At 41.4% G+C, this 18,146-nt stretch overlaps 1 protein-coding gene and 1 non-coding gene across 3 annotated transcripts; both read left to right on the top strand.

Annotated features, from left to right (window-relative positions):
* The first annotated feature begins 56 nt into the window (after positions 1-56).
* Positions 57-17,859, top strand: Casp2 (caspase 2). 2 transcript variants are annotated; one of them, XM_032906667.1, is made up of 11 exons: positions 57-202; positions 2,537-2,687; positions 2,942-3,109; positions 3,259-3,340; positions 3,902-3,996; positions 4,315-4,491; positions 9,019-9,147; positions 12,029-12,119; positions 15,167-15,316; positions 15,487-15,596; positions 15,751-17,859. In XM_032906667.1, exons 1-11 carry the CDS (start codon positions 129-131, stop codon positions 15,880-15,882), a joined length of 1,359 nt encoding a protein of 452 aa, XP_032762558.1. In that variant the 5' UTR covers positions 57-128; the 3' UTR covers positions 15,883-17,859. The 2 variants fall into 2 exon arrangements, with proteins under 2 accessions (XP_032762558.1, XP_032762559.1); XM_032906668.1 differs by lacking the exons at positions 15,167-15,316; positions 15,487-15,596; positions 15,751-17,859 and adding an exon at positions 12,204-12,268.
* Positions 11,009-11,097, top strand: LOC116904783. Its single transcript, XR_004388447.1, has one exon. It is a non-coding gene; the product is annotated as a small nucleolar RNA SNORD88 (small nucleolar RNA).
* Positions 17,860-18,146: the final 287 nt, after the last annotated feature.

The following is an 18,146-nucleotide window of genomic DNA, read 5'->3' as shown; positions in this document are numbered from 1 at the left end:
TTGCTGGCTCGGGGCGGGGCCGTGCGCAGGCGCGGCGCTGGCGGGGGCTGGGGGAGGGATGTGGGGGCTGGCGCGGCCCGTTTGTTTGTTTTGTGGGTGGTGCGCGTGCAGCCCGGGAAAAGCTGGAAATGGCGGCGTCGAGCGGGAGGTCTCAGTCTTCCCTGCACAGGAAGGGGCTGATGGCGGCTGACAGGAGGAGCAGGTGAGGAGGGCAGAGTCGGGGAGGCTGCCGAGCGAGCGGCGCGCCTTCTTGGCCTGGTCCCGCGTGTGCAGAAGCTGCAGCAGCCTCCCTTTCTTTGTCCAGCGCAGAGGAATCTATACGAGAATGGATCTTATCAGTCCTGCTACATGTCGCCTGCGGCATCTCACCTTTTCCAGAGATGCTCTGTCCTTTTCCTTCCAATTCTTATCTGAGGACTTAAACTCATGTCTCTTTAAAAGACAGAGACTGTGCAGACTTCGCGGCTTGGCCTCGAGCGCATTTGATTAGGATTGACTATATCATGTCCTGCACTGCTTTTCCATATAATAAATGTTTGTTAGAGAATTCCACACAGGTTTGGGGGATTTGAATCTTTTGAGAGGATTAGATGGTTCCCGTTTCTCCGTCTCCCTCAGTCAGTTTCGATGAAAACATTTGCACAGGACGACACAATTTAATATTTCCTGTCCAATCCTCTAACATTAATTTAGAAACGGGAGCCATTAAAGGACATGAAATCAAGACGTTAGAACCCTCTTGGTATTCTTTTTCTCCACTCTGTTTTCCTTGGGTGTCCTAAAATTCCAGGTGACTGGAAACTTCGAGAAAGTTCATATTTAAGCCTCTTCTGGTAGTTTGAAATAGAAGGAAGTAGCAGGTGCGGGGAGTAGGTGGTGCTTCAGATGAAACATCGATGACTGCTTCGTTCAAAATTCAAGCCTGGGACATAAGAGGATTTAGAACTAGAATCAGTAAATTGTGCCTGGGGATGAAATTGTCTAGAGAAGATGCCCGCCCGCTCCTGTTTTTTGCAAGGGAGTTCTAGTGCAATGTCAGCATTTAAAAGCTACGGGGCTGTAATCCTAGTATCCTGATGCCTGAGGCAAGAGGATCAGAAACTCAAGACCAGTTTGGTCCTGTCAAAGAGAATGAGGTGGTGGAGGACAAGTCAGATGCTCACTACGAAACCGGAGCACGGTGAGCAAGCAGAGTGAACCTGGAGAGACTAGTAGAGTGCAAGTCAAGGGAATGGAGCCTTTTAAGAAACGGATGTCCCTAATGAAATAAGTCTGCTATATCATGCTTCGTGTACCTAAGGATATACCCAACTAACACCTGCAAGATTAATTTTATCTTCGCCAGATTCTATATTTAACATCATTACTGTGTTGTATGGTGATTTTTAACTGAGATTTTAAATTCATGGAGAGCAGATTCTAGTGAATTTTGAAATAGCTGGTACAATCTGAATACTTACTCTGCCTGGATACCTCTTGTTAATGCATTTTTCCCAGGACCCTATTTTGCTATCTAACTTTCCACGGAAAGGACTTAAAGGAGCCTTTGTGAGAGGGGCATTTGACCAGAGCATGGTTTTTCAGCAATGGAAGGTGCTTCTTTGTTCCCCTATATTTTACCTACATTGAAATCAGAATTCTTGGTGTATAAAGTGAACTGTTATACTATCTATCACTCTATTGTCATCAGACCCTAAGCATTGTCTCATACTAAATAAACTGGAGATCAGAGTGTGTGTGCGTGTGTGTATGTGACACACACGCACACACATGCACGCACACACAAACACTGGGCACATAAAGGATATTTATTGGAAATGGGATTCTTTTATTCATGAGCATAAGCAGGTCTCTTCAAATTTGAGAGAAAAACTAGGGAACCTTTCAAATACATTTGTTGCTGGAAACTAAATTACCAAAATAATTTAACCATTGCTTGCACTATTCTTGTGATTACAAGTGACACCATGTTCACCATTGGTATCTACCTCCTATGGCTTTCACTCAGTTTCTACTTACCCCATGCCTTGTAGGATTTTGATCACTTTTTAGTATTAGTTTATCATAAAAAGGTAAAATGTTTTTGATATAATTTATGTGGGCAGTCTAGAGCAAGTGTGCGTGTGTGTCTGAAAAATATGGGTGTCAGCTTTAGGCTTTTATTACTTCATTCCTATCTTAAGATCATTTTCAACTTAGGTTAGTTTTCTAAGATAAAAAGTATGTCATGTTTTCTGAACACTGAAGCTTGTCTGTCAGAGGAGTGTTTCTTTATATTAGTTTGACCAAGATAGCTCTTTGCTCTCCTCATCAGATCATTATCTCAGACAGTCTGATGTAAACATTCTCTAGAGGGTTAAACCTTATTTGCTTAATAAGTAATAGGTCAACCTATTACTGCTTAGTAAATTTTTATTTAAAGAGATTTAACAAAATATGCCTTATCTTGCTTATTGTTTATTTACTCACTTCTTTTCTCCTCTTGTGTGTTCAGGCTCATACTTGAAAGTCCCTGTGTCTGCCTTTTTCTCTGTAGGATTTTGGCAGTGTGTGGAATGCATCCTGACCATCAGGAAACTCTGAAAAAGAATCGAGTGGTGCTGGCCAAACAGCTGCTGCTGAGCGAACTGTTAGAACATCTCCTAGAAAAGGACATTATCACTTTGGAAATGAGGGAGCTAATCCAGGTATCTGGGGAGAAAGGCTCCAAGAAGAGAAACTGGTCTTAGGCAAGAAAGACTTTGAAAAGGGTACGCTAAGGAAGAGGAATGCCCTTCTCAGCCTTGAGTTTGTTTGATAGAAAATCTCACCCGTGTATCTGCACTCTATAAACAGGAATTCCCAAGATGAATGAGAACACTACTTAGGAAGCTCATGTGGAAAAAATAGCATTATAGCTAAATAAATAAATGTAATTCAGTATTTTATTCCTGTGCCTTAGGCCAAAGGGGGCAGTTTCAGCCAGAATGTGGAACTCCTCAACCTGCTGCCAAAGAGAGGACCCCAGGCTTTCGATGCCTTCTGTGAAGCCCTGCGGGAGACCAGGCAGGGTCACTTGGAAGACTTACTGCTCACAACCCTCTCTGATATCCAGCACATGCTCCCACCGGTATGAAGCCCTAGGACTGTAGCCTGGGATGGGTTAGTTTGTCCAGAAAATATAGAGAGCAAAGGGCGTGGGAGAGAGAGAAACTTGATTTTCATTAAGACAGAACCATCTCTCTGAGGTCTTTCATGGTGAGTCTTGATTTCTTACAGTTGAGGTGTGACTATGACTCAAGTCTCCCCATCTCGGTGTGTGAGTCCTGCCCTCCTCATAAGCAGTCCCGCCTATCCACAGGTGAGAACTAACCGGACAAAAGGAACCTCCCACATTGACTTACCTGCTTTTTGACTGGTATCTGACTTTCCCCTAAAAGCGAGATGAATATCACGATAGGAACAGTTCTTTATGAATTTTGACGGGCTAGCAGGATAGGTTAGAGGGATATAAATTGGACCCATCCCCCTCCATCATAGGGAGAATTCAAAATAATTGGCTTTTTTTTTTTTTTTGGTACCTTATTCAGATGAGAAATACAATTTACTGTGTATGATTTGAGTTGGCTTCTCTGTAAAGCCAAACAAGAAAAGGCTACATTCAGGACTCCTTGTCTGTACTTCAGTGATTAGAACCTGGCTTGTCTCAGAAGTGCTCTCCACCATTCAGCAAGTTGAGTATCTACTATTTGAAGCCATGCATAGGGGGCCCAGTGATGAACAGAAGCCAGCAGGGTCTGTGCCAGCACGGAGCTTACATGTAGGGGGAGTAGACCAGAAAGGCACAGGTAAAATAACTAATTAATGAAGTTACAAGAGCCCTGCTGAAATGGGTACTAACTTGGCATTCTCCCCACCACAGATACTATGGAACACTCCTTAGATAATGGTGATGGTCCTCCCTGTCTTCAGGTGAAGCCATGCACTCCTGAGTTTTACCAGGCGCACTACCAGCTGGTGAGTTTGCATAATTTCAACAAGAGAGGTGGGGAGTGGGAGGCTTTCCTGATCTTCTGAACCTAGGCTGCATGTTTTGCTGTCTTTGCTTGCCCTTGTGAGAATGCCATTGATGATTGTGCCTTCTGTGGCTTTTCCTTTTTATCATACCTGGTATGATTTTTAAAAAAAAAGTAAAGGGGATTAGATTGGGGGAAGTTGTCTGCTTTTGGGATGTGGGTTCTTGTTTGGGGTATGTTTTGAAATTTTTGATCTTGTAGGGTAACGACATTGCCTGTCATCAAGAAGCTCCTGGTCTAATTGGCCTCCTCCTTCTAGGCCTATAGGTTGCAGTCTCAGCCTCGTGGCTTGGCACTGGTGATGAGCAATGTGCACTTCACTGGAGAGAAAGACCTGGAATTTCGCTCCGGAGGGGATGTGGACCACACTACTCTAGTCACCCTCTTCAAGCTTTTGGGCTACAATGTCCATGTGCTGTATGACCAGACTGCACAGGTACATGCAGCTGGGAAGGTGACATGTAAATTGGGTGGGCTGCGCTTTGGGTTGGTGCTTCATTCCTCCTGTGCCTGCTGGATGTTTCCCACTGTCGTGCTGCTTCCTGCAATCTAGTAAAAGGAACTAGGACCAGCCAGTTGTCTGAACATTGCTGTCTCAGGGTAACTGTGCTTTCATGGAGTTATAACAGTCCGCAGAGGCTTGGGTTCCCACATGTATGTGCTAAGAAATTTGACTCCCAGTCACTCAGGAAGTGATGAGACACCAAGATCCATCCAAACTCCAAAAGGGTATTTATAAATCAGACTACACAGGCATTTACTTTATAGTTGATGCTGTTACTTAAGAGACTGGTTGTTGTTTAAATCGTTCCTTTTGGTAGATTCAGTAAATTGCACGTGGAAGAATATATGTGAGTACTATTTAGAAATAGTCTAAGTCGGTGTTGGATTGTTTTAGGGTAGGTTACTTCTGGACAAGTCTCTTACATAAGCTTTAGTTATGAGTTATTCCTCACTGACTTCTTTTTGAGTATCACTGGTAGATCAGGAGTTAAAGTTCAAGGTCAGTCTCCTTTGCATAGTAATTTGAAGGGCAACTCAGGCTACATGAGACCTTGTCTTTTATAAGCAAATAAGTAAATAAATTTCCTTTGTCCCCTTGTGGTAAAGGATCCTGGTTTGTGTTGAAAGTTTATTGTGGTCATCTTAGCTGTCCCACTTCTGTGAAAATAATTACGTATTTGCTACATCTTGGGTGTGGCCACTCTCATAAGAATGTGTCTCAGTGCTGTCTCTGACATGCTGCTTTTGCCAGCTTGCCCATAATTGCCCATTTAAAATAGGTCCATTCTTGCTTCAAAGCCATGACTGGAGGTTGAAGTTGTGGCTTGGTGGTTAGAACATTTGCATAGTGTATGCAAAGCCCTGAATTTAATCTCCTACAAGGAGAGGGTGGGGGAAGCATAGCAAGACCAACCTTTGCCATTACTAGGGGACTGAAGTAGGTAGCTTGTCCTCAGTAACTGTTGAAGGGCTTGGCAGGCTACCTTACAAGGTTTGTGGTGTGTTTGTTTTCTAAGGGTTTGGTCTATCTTTTTCTTATATTTTTCTAAGAAACTATTATGTTATGGTTTTCTAAATTGTATGTTGCTGACAGTGAATCTTAGATGTCTCTTTTTTTTTTTTTTTTTTTTTTTTGGTTTTTTTTTTTCGGAGCTGGGGCCCGAACCCAGGGCCTTGCGCTTCCTTGGCAAGCGCTCTACCACCGGACTAAATCCCCAACCCCTTAGATGTCTCATAAAGGATTCAATTCTGTTTCACAATGTAGTTAAATACTGCTGGCTTTCATTTTACTTTATTTTGTTTTTGAGACATTCAGGAAACTTGATGAGTCTATGAAGTGAACTTTATACAGGCCACTTCCATTTAGGCTTTATTTAAGGCAGATTCGAGGGCTACTGAATTCTCAATTCCCAAGTTGTTCTGTCACATGAGTTGCAGTGGGGTGCTAAATTTTGAGCACCTTGTAATTTGAAGACTGTTGAAACACATACACACACATTTAATGTGGTTCCGAATTCAAGGATAGATGTGAAGGGAGCTTTTAACATTACTTTATCTAGTAGGGCTGGAGCTTCTATTCTTACAGGAGCTGGAAGTATAAATAACTTGAGTCAGAAGAGTAAATACAGTGGTTGGAACTCAGAGAAGCAGTCTAAGTTGGGGGAAGTGTATAGAGGAGAAGAGCATGTCATAAGCCAGGTGTTTGCTGTCAATAGCGTACTTTGCTACATTGGGAAGGTGCAGAATTCTCTTTTCCTGTTGGGCTTTCCAAAGACTACTTTTTTAAAACTATAATACATGGCAAACAGAGAAACACAACCAAGAAATCTAAGCTCCTCCTTTGTATCATTATCATTCATTTTGACTTGCAATAATTCCCTTGAAATGAAAAAATAATACAATGAATTGTAGAAAGTTCTTTTCTGCTGTTGGTGCTGAAGAGAACACTAGTGTTCTTACCACTTAGTTATGTATTCAATGTCTGCATTAGAGGTAACTTGACTCTGGAATCAGTTTAGCACATTAGGAAGGAGAGATGTGTTCTAAGGTGCTAAGTTTTATTCTCACCACATGCTGTTGTTTTTGAATTTGCATTTGGGTTACAGACAACAGGAAGACTGTAAGGACATTCTATGGGTCATCCCTGGAAAATGCAACTATCTATGGCAACTCATAGCCCCCAGCTAAAGAATACCCAAGAACTACAAACCCTGCTATCTATATAAGTACTGTGCTTTTATTTAAAAAAAAAAAAAAAATTTACAAATCCTATTTTAAGGATTTAAAGCTGTGTCATTTATGGAAAAAAAGTCCACCCAAATAAGTGATCTACATTTGTTGATTTCTCTTATATTCAGTTATAATGTGTACATGTTCTTTTAGCTTTATTACCCCTTTTACTGATAAAATAAGCAGCAAGTTTAACATGGCCAGGTGTCCAGGGGTGGGTGGGTGGGTGTGTGTGTGTGTGTGTGTGTGTGTGTGTGTGTGTGTGTGTGTGTGTGTGTGTGTGTGTAATTTTTATTCCTTTCTTCAAGCAAAAGTAACTTTTAACTGTCCCTAGAACACTCACAGTTACTCATTCTTGCCAAATAAATACTATGTATTTATTAACAATACTATGTTATGGGTCGCTTCTGCTTACCCACAAAATATGTCTGCTTTCTCACCAAAACCAGTTTCACCGTTTCCAGTTATATTACGGAATATACAAGAAGTATCCAAAAGGCCAGGTATAATAATAAGTGTTTGTGATCCCTATACTAGCTTAGGAGACTGAGGCAGGAGGACTGAGGAGAGTTCAAGGCCAGCATGGGCTTCATAGTAAGTTTTGGATTAGCCTGAGTTATGCAGTATGTCCCTGTTTGTGAATAAACGCAAAAACAAAAAACAAAATATCTTCAAGCGGATAGATTAGCAACTCTCAAATTTTAAAATATCAGATTTAGGGGGGTTTATTAACATCATTTGCTGAAGTTTTTCACATTTTGCATAACTTCTGAGTGCTGCCACAATCACTGCCTTGGGAGACCACACCTTTAAAAGCTCTAAACATTGAGAGTGGGAAGGATGATAAATTTGAATCTTGTGTGCTGTGACTGTCCTGCCTAGAGCAAATTCATCTTCATTTTATCCCTTAAAATTTGTAATAAGATGAACTAACATAATGCTAGATTTTTTTTTCTCTCTGTCCACTGCAAGTAAGAAGGCTTGGACTAGATCTCTTCAGTTGCAAAGGGAGAAGTAGATTTTAAAAGTAGAATGGATACTATGTAGTTTTCTTTCAAAGAACCAAATTCTTAAGTTGGTGGTATCTGTATAGTAAATCAATGAAGATAAAATTCTTAAGTTGGACCCCAGGTTGAGCGATAATAAGCTTCTTTGAACAAATATTGAAATTAACACTCTGACATGTTTGTTACAGTAATGGATGATCTTTGAAGTATGTGAGTAAATTCTTTCTTTGCAATATCCCATTTAACCTTCATAAACTAAGAGAAAATTTACTTGTAATGATTTTCTTATAACATGAAAATTGGAAGTTAGAGGGATTATGTCTCTTGTTGTAATATATGAATTGGGTTTCCCAATTAAATGGATATGATCTCAGCTATATGTGATCTTCCCTGTATGGGAGTACATCACAGCTGCTTCTCCTGTGCAATGGGTCTTATGCAAACATCATTGTGGCACACTAGAATCCAGACAGATACTCGTGCTGTTCTCCATCGTCTTGAGACTTGATCCAGCATCACAGAAGTTTATGCTCTTGCAGCTAAGAAAGTGCTGTCTCCTTATGTATAAATGGGCCAAAGGTCTGGGAATGAGACACTCAGAGTAACTTCATGTTTGCTTGTTTTTTTAACATGTATATATATTTGTGTTGACTTGTGTTTAGGTGTGTGGGGGAGGGAGGGCCTTAAGATTGATGTCAGAAGTCTTTGCTCTACCTTACTTGCTGAAGCAGAGTCTCCCAGTTGAACCCATAGCTTCCAGTGATTACTGTAGCTAGCCAGCTTGCTCTAGGAATTCCTCTGTCTCTGCCATTCAGTTGTAAGAATTATAGCCAAGGCCCTATGCTCACCCAGTATTACTCAGGTTCCGGGATCAAAGCTCTGAGTTCAGACTTTAATGGCATACACTTTACCTAATGAGCTCTCCCCACACACATGTGGCTTCTTTAGTAACTCACTTTAATTCAGGAGTTCTTCGTCTATTTCAGTGAACCCATGACTCCATATTTCAGAGATTAATGTCTGAAATGCATTTTTCTTGTGAGTGTATAGTTTTCTTTAGCCTTTCAGAGAGTTTATGAGTTATCAATGATCACAGGAAAATGGAGGAAAGCACTTACCTTCCAGTAGGCCAGTTTCTTTGAAACAAGCCAGAGATTAATTCAGGCATTGGCGGCTGATGCTGACTGTGGTGGACGGTACTAGCAGGTGTCTCTGTCTTCTAGGAAATGCAAGAGAAACTTCAGAATTTTGCACAGTTACCTGCACACCGGGTCACAGACTCCTGCATAGTAGCACTCCTCTCACATGGTGTGGAAGGTGGCATCTACGGGGTGGATGGCAAACTGCTTCAGGTGTGTATAGCTCTGTGAACGCTGACCATTGAAAATAGTCCATTCTGTGTCCTCTCTATCCGTCTGTATTAGCTCCTTTTCCTCGCTGTAATCAAATACCTGACAAGAAGCTTCTGAGGAGAAGATTTGCTTCGGCTTATGGCTTGAAGGCACACAGTCCATTGTGGCAATGGGAGCTTAGGGTGCTTTGTTAAACCCTGTCAGCTGAAGTTTTAATACTGCGGGACATAGAATATCTTCATTGTTTGTCAGAGTTAATTATTTTTTTATTTTATAATCATCAGTGCTAAAAACACTGCTTAACATGACTACATAGCATAAAATGGCAGATGTGTGTTTTGGACTGTTTCAGAAATTGCTGGAAAAGCTATCCCAATCCCAACCCAAAATTCAATAATGTTTTTATGAAAATCAATCTAGCAATTCAAAAATTTTTAAAGTCAAATTTCTAACTGTACATTCCAAAAATTACCAGTTTTACATGTTTGTGATGAAGAATGCTGAAAGAAAATTATTAAGTCAGTTTTCTATAATTAGACCATTATGCTTCTCTAAAGACCAAACTCTGTCCAACAAAGACACCGTAGGAATCTAAGTTAAGTATTCAAGGCAGCTTTACTGGGACATGCAGTGCACATGCTACACGTTCATAACTAAGGCTGGGATGATAAATCCTTTGACAGCCCATACATTTAGACCTCATAGAAAGTTATGACTAAAGGTTAGGAAACTCGGTTCTAGGGACTAGAGAGATGGCTTCGCAGTTAGGAGCACTTACTGCTCTATAGAGGATGCAGGTTCCATTCCTAGAACCCACGTCTGGCTACTGAAGAACATGTTGTCGTAGTTCCCAAAGACCTAATACCCTCTAGCTTCTGTGGAACTCTCCATGCACCTGGTGCATATAAACTAGTGCAGGCGCACATGCACATAAATACAAATAATAAATCTTTACAAGAAAAAAAGAGTCTATACTTGTGAGTCTAAGTCCTATCATAAGGCACCCAAACACCACTTTTAAACCATAACCTGCCCCTGGTCCTCTTAAGACTAAGTGTGCATCTCATAGTGAAAAATACATTTCGAAGAATCTCCTAAGTTTTAGCTGTTTCAACACTGTTCAAAAGTATAAGTTTAAAGTATTGTGAAACTGGAGATAAAACTTAAAATACAACCAGTTACACTCAATATACAATGGCAGGGTAAACTTTTCTGTTCCAAAAAGAAAGGAATGGGGTCATAATAATGAAGTGGACAGAAACATCACTGAAGCCCTCCTGTGTGAATAACAAGCCCACAGCCCTATGCTCAGCATCCAGCTCCTCGTTGCATCACTTGCTCCAGCTAACATGATAAACCTGCTCTCCTAGCTCTGGCATGTGGCTTAGATGGCCTCTTTGGAGGCCTGCTTCACTTGGTGCCAACAGCTTTCTGTAGCAAAGGTCCCATGTTTCTGCTTTCTCCATTACGTGATCCTCCATTTACATCTTAGTAGTTACTTTCTGTCCTACCCACTCAGGAGTTCTATACAGGTATCCAGCCTTGCCGAGGCTATACATTGCGGCCTCGGTGGCTTTCTGGAACCTTGCTCTAAGTGTCTGATTCCACTCCCCTGCTGCCAGCTTGAGGTGTAGCCTGGCTGCAGCAGTCTTTGACTTCTAGCTGACCTTTGGGAAATACTCCCCTGGTAGCCTATGTCCAGCAGGGTACACCTAAAGATTATTTTTCAGGTACTCTGTTTTATAGATGTTTGTATTTTCAACCCTGGAACTCTCTTGATTGAATTCTTTTCCCTCAGTTTTTCCCCCTTTGCTATTGTCCAATTAGAGTTCAATTTTTGCCTTAATGGCTCCAATAGAACTCTCTCCCATGATGTCTAGTACTGGTTCCAGTCATCCTCGAGGACACGTGTTTCCTAGAACCTTTGACACCTGAGAGTCTGAAGGGTTCTGGTAAAAAAATAAAGAATTTCTACCCTGTCCTTCATTTTAACCAAGCTCAAGAGTCTTTCTTAAAGTCATTTTCATATCTTTATGCTGTACACTTCACTCACTATGAATGTGAGTAAGTTTAATGAGCAGCAGCCTGAATGTTGTTGGAAAATGTCGCCTGCAAATAAATTAGTCCATTATTTAAATTCAACTTCAAGTTTTCAGAATACAGACAACTGCATCCAATTCCTCACCAAAGTGGGACACAAGCTGACACACAAGATTAAAGTCCTTGGTCTGTTCTGTGATCTATTGAGTCTAGCCTGTATCTTCATTTCTCTTGGGTCTTTTGAATTCCCACGAAAATGGTCCGTGAAGCCCTGCTTACAGGACTTTGTGACTGCAGCTTCTAATTCTCCCACATTCCTCCAACAAACTAGTTCCAAAGGCCTATGACCCATGTGGGAAGGCTTATCACTATATCGACCCCACTCTCGCATCAGTTTTCACTATTAGTTTTCTTAGACTGAGACCAAATACTTAGCAAGAAGCAACTTAAGGGAGAAACAGTTCGTTTTGGCTCCCTGTTTGAGGATATAAGCCCTAGTGGCAAGGAAGCCAACTCTCCGTGGAGACAGGAGCATGAGGCTACTTACTTTATTTAGGTGGTTCATGTAGCATCAAAGAGATGCTGGCTTGTCTGGCTTTCTTTGCACCAACCCTTTCTTTCAGTCTGGGTTCCAGGTCTTTCCTCCTCAGTTAATTCTTTCTGGAAATTCAGTACCCTCAAAAGTAAAGTAAGGTGTATCTCCTAAGAAGCTGTAAACTTAGTCAAGTTGACAGGATCAGCTATCACCCCACCTTTCAGATGACGGTTGAATTTGTGTGTTAGACTCCAAGAGGTCTCAATGGTTGCCTAACTTCCCCTCTCCTTTGTTTGTTTCTGGTAGCTCCAAGAGGTTTTTCGACTTTTTGACAATGCTAACTGTCCAAGTCTACAGAACAAACCAAAAATGTTCTTCATCCAAGCATGTCGTGGAGGTGAGTGCCCTGGCAAACCAGCATCTGGGTGGTGGCTCCTGGGCAGCCTCCACCAGCTCTCACTTTCCTGTTTGCTCCTCTCAGGTGCTATTGGATCCCTTGGGCACCTCCTTCTGTTCACTGCTGCCACCGCCTCTCTTGCTCTGTAAGTGTCTCCCAATGCATGGGGTGTGCTAAGACTCGAGCAGCCCACAGCTCTCAGTCTGATCAGCTCTGCACACCTCCATGGCTGTCAGGAATCTCTTCTCAGTGTGTGCCTTTTCCTAAGAACTTGGACTCCTCTGCTTATTAACTGCATTGTACTTTTTATTGTTTCTCATTCCAGTTAAGGACTTCTGCTTGGCTCTTCCAAATCTTCCTTCCTTCTCTTTCTTACCTTCCACTTTCTCCCTGTGCCGTGTTCATGCTCCCATGCGCTTGCCTTCTCTATACCATTCTCAGAGCATGCAGGAGAACAGTACAGAACTCATGTCTGCCTTGGACTCTTCTGAGCTGCCTCTATCCTCTTCTTTCTTGCATGCAGTGTCTTCTACCCCTTTAAGAGCCAGGCCTGTATAGCATGGCTCAGAAGACACATAGGCCTCCTTCTCATCTTGAGGAAAACAGTAGTAATTAAGAAACTAAATTTGGAATCAGATTGTGACTCTACTGCTTAATAATTATGTGAAGTTAGAGAACTTTCACATCCCTCTACGTCCATTTCCTTCTCATAAACCGTGTATAGTCAAGTTCTTTAACTTGTTCTGATGATTATCAAAATTTGTACCTAAGAGCTTTCAGGGTAAATGTGGAAAGAAAGCCAGCCATGGCTGCTACAACGTGATCAGCATCCTCATTGGGTTAAAGTTGGCATTATCCAAACATGCAGGTGCCTCATGTTCCCTGTGTATCACTGCAGAGTATATTTTAAAGTCTTGCAGTGACTATAAATCCCATCACAGAAGCAGAATAAGATATCTGAGTAGTATATGGATTACTCGAGAAATTAAAGCAAGTATGTATGGAGCAGCTTGAGTTTGGATCTCATGCAAGGATGAAACTTGTGTGATAGCAGCTAAACAAGTTAAGAGTATGCAGTAATGAAGTGTCTTATCTTAGGCGCATTTGAAGGGGCTTTTGTAGCTATAAAAGGCTTAACTTAGACCATTGATACATGCTTTATACAGGTGTGGATAGAGTCCCAGAAAAGGGTGTACATGACAAACACGAGGTTATAAAATTGATCTTCTAGGTGTACAGTGTGCCACCATTTATCATTCTCCCCCAACCCCAATTGTATAATATATCTACAATGCTCAAATCTAAAAGGCTAAACATCTCTATAAGTGATGTAGTGAGATGTGACTGATCACAGGCCATTAATCCAGATAATTACAAACCTTTAGTCATAGCTGAGATTTTGAGCTACAACAGATAATACTTCGTGAGTTTAACTATGAAATTAATATGGTGCATTTTTCCAGGAAGTTCCCATGGAAGGGGAGCTGTGCTAAGAAAAGAGCATATGAGGGCAAGCATTTTTCACTCAGGTGTTTTTCTAGGCCCAGGGGCACTGCTTTACACACACAGTAGCACTTAAACATTTTGAATGAATAGAGGAAATTTATGTCTAAAAATGAGCAATAATATAGAAAGCAACTGTGAAGAAAGGGTAGATAATGTTTATTGATTAATATGCCTGAAATTTGAAGGCAAGAGGTAAGGTCTCCATCTCTTAAAGGACATCGTTAGCTTGGTCTAGATGGCAGTAACAACAAAATGGACCATTAGTGGCCATTTTTTCTCTCCCTCAGAAGTATATGTAGTGCTGGGGCTGGAGAAATGGCTCAGCGGTTATGAGCACTAGCTTGTTCTATCAGAGGTCCTAAGTTCAATTCCCAGCAACCACATGGTGGCTCACAACCATCTGTAATGAGATCTGATGCCCTCTTCTGTGTGTCTGAAGACAGTGATAGTGTACTCATACATAAAATAAATAAATTTTTAAAAAAAGAAATTTTCTTCTGGAGTAATTTTTGTTGTACCCCTCCAATGTCTAAAATCAGGTTTATTAAAGTGTGATATGGAACCGATGCTTCCCTGAAAATTTGAACTTGCCACTCTTCCCAAAATACAAGAATTGACTCCCAGGTTAGAAGGACAAGTTGGATAAGAGCATAGGCTTTAGCTCAGTGTGCTATGCGCCGAGATCTTAGTAGGAGACGGTGCCTGGTAGGTACATGGACGACACTTAATTTAAATTTAAGAAAAAAAGTTTTTGAGTCAGTGAATCTTAGTCCTTTTACCCAAAGTTCCTTAAGTTTCAGTTTGTCTTGCATGCAGGAAGTCCTGAGAAAAGGTTGTCTTGGTTTGGTGTGCTGACCTATACATCTTCACTGTTTCCTTCTGCAGACAGATGCCTTCCTAATTCTAAAACAGTAGCTTGTCCATTTTGTAGGAGAAAATGCTCATTTGTTCTAATTTTTAAGTTCTTCCATTTTTGAACTTCTCTAAGTTTTGGATGCTTATCAAATTTGTCTTACAAACTTAACAAGTAGGAAAAGTTTTAGAAGTATGAAAAACTGAAAACCTCTGATCACATTTTCTCTCATTTTTTTAAATTGATAACATAGTTTAAGGTTGTAAATTTAATGTAGAATACAAATAGTAAGCAGACTTGTTTTTTTTCTTCTAAGACTGAGTATCACTATTTTATTGTCTAATGCAAGGGGAAAGTTTAATTTCTGTACATTATTACTAACTGAACAAGTTTAATGTTATTCCTAATTGCATTTGCAAGGAGTATTTAATTTGGCACATTCACACTTATGCAGAATAGGAATGTAGCTGCATGTGTCTGGCCTTTGGAAGTTACTCCTTGAGCAATCATACGTGTTTAGAAAGCAATAACTTTTAATTTTGTTTTTTTAATTCTTTAGCTATAGGTTGGAGACAGCAGCTAAAAATAGCTCTTCGATCACAATTATAGGGAACTTGGATGTATCTATACAAATCTATAAAAGATGTGAGAAAGTAACATCTTCATCTCTTCTGTTGGTCTGTTGCAGATGAGACAGATAGAGGGGTTGACCAGCAAGATGGAAAGAGCCATGCACAGTCCCCTGGATGTGAGGAGAGTGATGCTGGCAAGGAGGAATTAATGAAGATGAGACTTCCTACTCGCTCAGACATGATATGTGGCTATGCTTGCCTTAAAGGTATTTTGAGACACCATAAGAATACAAGAGGTTATATTGTCCTAGATGTGGGGTTTATTTTTTTGTTTTGTCTTCGTACTAAAGTCTACTTCACACTAGGGAGGGTAGAAGATGGAATAGAAGTCTGACTTTGTGAGACTTGCCCATGACCTTCACACCCCTGGTTGTAGGCAATGCTGCCATGCGGAATACCAAACGGGGTTCCTGGTACATTGAGGCCCTCACTCAGGTGTTCTCTGAGAGAGCTTGTGACATGCACGTGGCCGACATGCTTGTTAAGGTAAGTCCATTCCAACTGGCTCCACAAGCCTTTGCATCTCCATAGTGTTGTTCTTCCTTGACTTGCACACTTTTTTCATCTACCCTTCTGGCTGGTCTGGACATGGAAGCACAAAGTGATCTCAGACCTTGGCCCATTGATTCTGCCTTCCCAGGTGAATGCCCTTATCAAGGAGCGTGAAGGCTATGCCCCTGGTACAGAATTCCACCGATGCAAGGAGATGTCTGAGTACTGTAGTACTCTGTGCCAGCAGCTCTACCTGTTCCCAGGCTACCCACCCACGTGACGCCACCTGCTAGTCATGCTGTTGGAGGCCACTGGACCACGGGGCACAATGGAGACTTCTCTTCAGGATGTTTTTGTTCTGTCTACTCCCTCAGGGATATGAGATTCTCCCAAGCTTGTTTCCTGTCAGCCATCTCCGTCTTTGGGGGTGAAACTTGAGGACAGCTCCTCTGGTGTGGTGTTCTCTTCCTGTAGAGCCAGCTATGAATGGATCTGTTGCCAGAAGCATTTTGGCTATAGCCAATGAGACTAGAAAATGACATTGTGAACACAGTATTATTGTGGGGAGAGGGCATACGGATTTCTCAATGTTTGTGATATTTTTGTTCCCAGGGCTCTTAGGGATACTTTGATTATTGCTTTTTTATATCAGTTAAGGACTTTCAGATATCATCTCCTACTTTCATATCTGTAACCTCATTTTTTCCATAGTGAAGATTTGGAAAATGTCCCAATTTAATGCAGTTGTTGTCATCTGTCATGAAGCGGCAGGTGAGACCCTGCTACTTGAGCAGAAGTTTCAGACCTTTGAGTTCAGGCCTTAGGTGAAGGACTGTCCCTCAGCCTTTCCATTGGTTTCTTTGTGTTCATTGTACCCAGCTTTTGAGCAGAGCCTGGGGTCTGCTTGCTGTGACACTGGAAGTCATATACGTTTCCCTGGTTATGAATTGTCACTGAAATGAACCTTATTGGGCATATCAACATAAAAATGCAGTGACAGGTGAGTGTGCTGTGTCTCATACTGTCACTTGTCACCAGGATATCTCTCCTTCCTTACTGTGGTTTCTGCTGTGCAGTTAAACTACTTGATGGCTGACCTCCAAGAACCCTCTTGCTTTGCATTGGTTCCCCTCCTTGACCCATTCACTGCTTCTGCCACGTCTATGAAATCTTCCTTTATAGAATGTTTCTGGCCACTTAAGCAGTACTGCTTCAGCATAAGGTTTCTTCGGTTTTCTGCGGCAGTGTCTCCATTCTCACTGTTTCTCTGTTTTAGTGAGGATAGTACTATAGGTGATATAACCTAGAAGCACTTGTCTCTGCTCTTATGAAACTTTCTTATTCTTAAAAACCTTTTGCATTTCCATTTTTTTCCTCTTTTCCAGTTTATTCTCCACATGACAGAGTAGTTTTGTTTTTTTTCAATATCTGGTGATGTCACTCCCTTGTTAAGAACATTAGCTTCCTGTTACACCTCATCTAAAATTCAAATTCTTACCCAGTTTATGAGATCCGGCTTTTACCTTCCCTTTGGATCTCATTAGATAGTGATTTCTCTCTGTGTTCAGCCCCTCAGTTCCTCAGCTCAGTGTTGCAAGTGTTCTGAGCTCTTCTTTAGGATAGTCTCTGATTCTTGAGTCTGGCGGAGGCCTCTTGACTGTGATGGCGATGAAGTCTTCTGTACCTCCTTAGGATGGCATCATGTTGGTCCTTGTGCTTACTGCAGGTTGTAATGGCACATTTCACTTGCTCCCTCCAAAGCTGAAGGCTCCAAGAGAGCAGGACTGTACTCCTTACTTATTGGCTATTCAGTACGGCACTTACTAGGTCTTCAATGAATGTTTCCTGAGTAAAGGAAGGAGACAAGCAGCTAACTTTAGATAGAGCCTATCTTTTGCGATTTCTAAATTGCTATTATAGTACTCAGTTTAATTAGTATTTGTACTCTTGTGGGGGTTTTTTTCCAGGTGTTTTATTTTTATCCACTGTTTTGTTGTTTTTTTTACATTGTTTGAAGATGTATCACATGTGAGACAACTTCTTTCACATCTCCATGGTGCCCCGCAAATTTGAGGCCTATGGTAGTTGAGGTGCTCAATTAATGTTTGTCGTATGAACCAGGTGGTTTGAAGACTTGCTGCCAAATTCTGCCTTTGGGTCAGTATAGGATGCATAAGTGGTAGACTCTTCACACTTCCCACTGCCAAGATTTTGTATTGCCATCAGGTGCCAAATAAATGTCGATACTTACTACTGATTTGTGCCTGGTGTCTGTTTCTGTGCATGCTCAATCTTCTGAAATCTTTATTTCATTGGCCCCTTACACTGCATCGTTTCTTCCCCGTCACAAGGCATGCTGAGATCCCTCCTATTTTGTTACCACTGTTTTTCATTATGACCAGGTGTAGGCCTGTCTTCATTGGCATAACCTGGGATTTCTCATGTTCAAATGAGATACAGGAACAAGTAGTTGTTCTGGCATATTAAGTTACAGGACAGGAGCTGAAATAGCAGGTAGGACAAGAAAGAGGATGTGGAAGTGAG

This window comes from Rattus rattus, chromosome 6 (genome assembly GCF_011064425.1).
Source record: "Rattus rattus isolate New Zealand chromosome 6, Rrattus_CSIRO_v1, whole genome shotgun sequence".
In the NCBI taxonomy this organism is placed as follows: Eukaryota; Metazoa; Chordata; class Mammalia; order Rodentia; family Muridae; genus Rattus; species Rattus rattus.
Note: the sequence above shows the minus strand (reverse complement) of the source record. Positions and strands in the feature narration are given on the sequence as shown.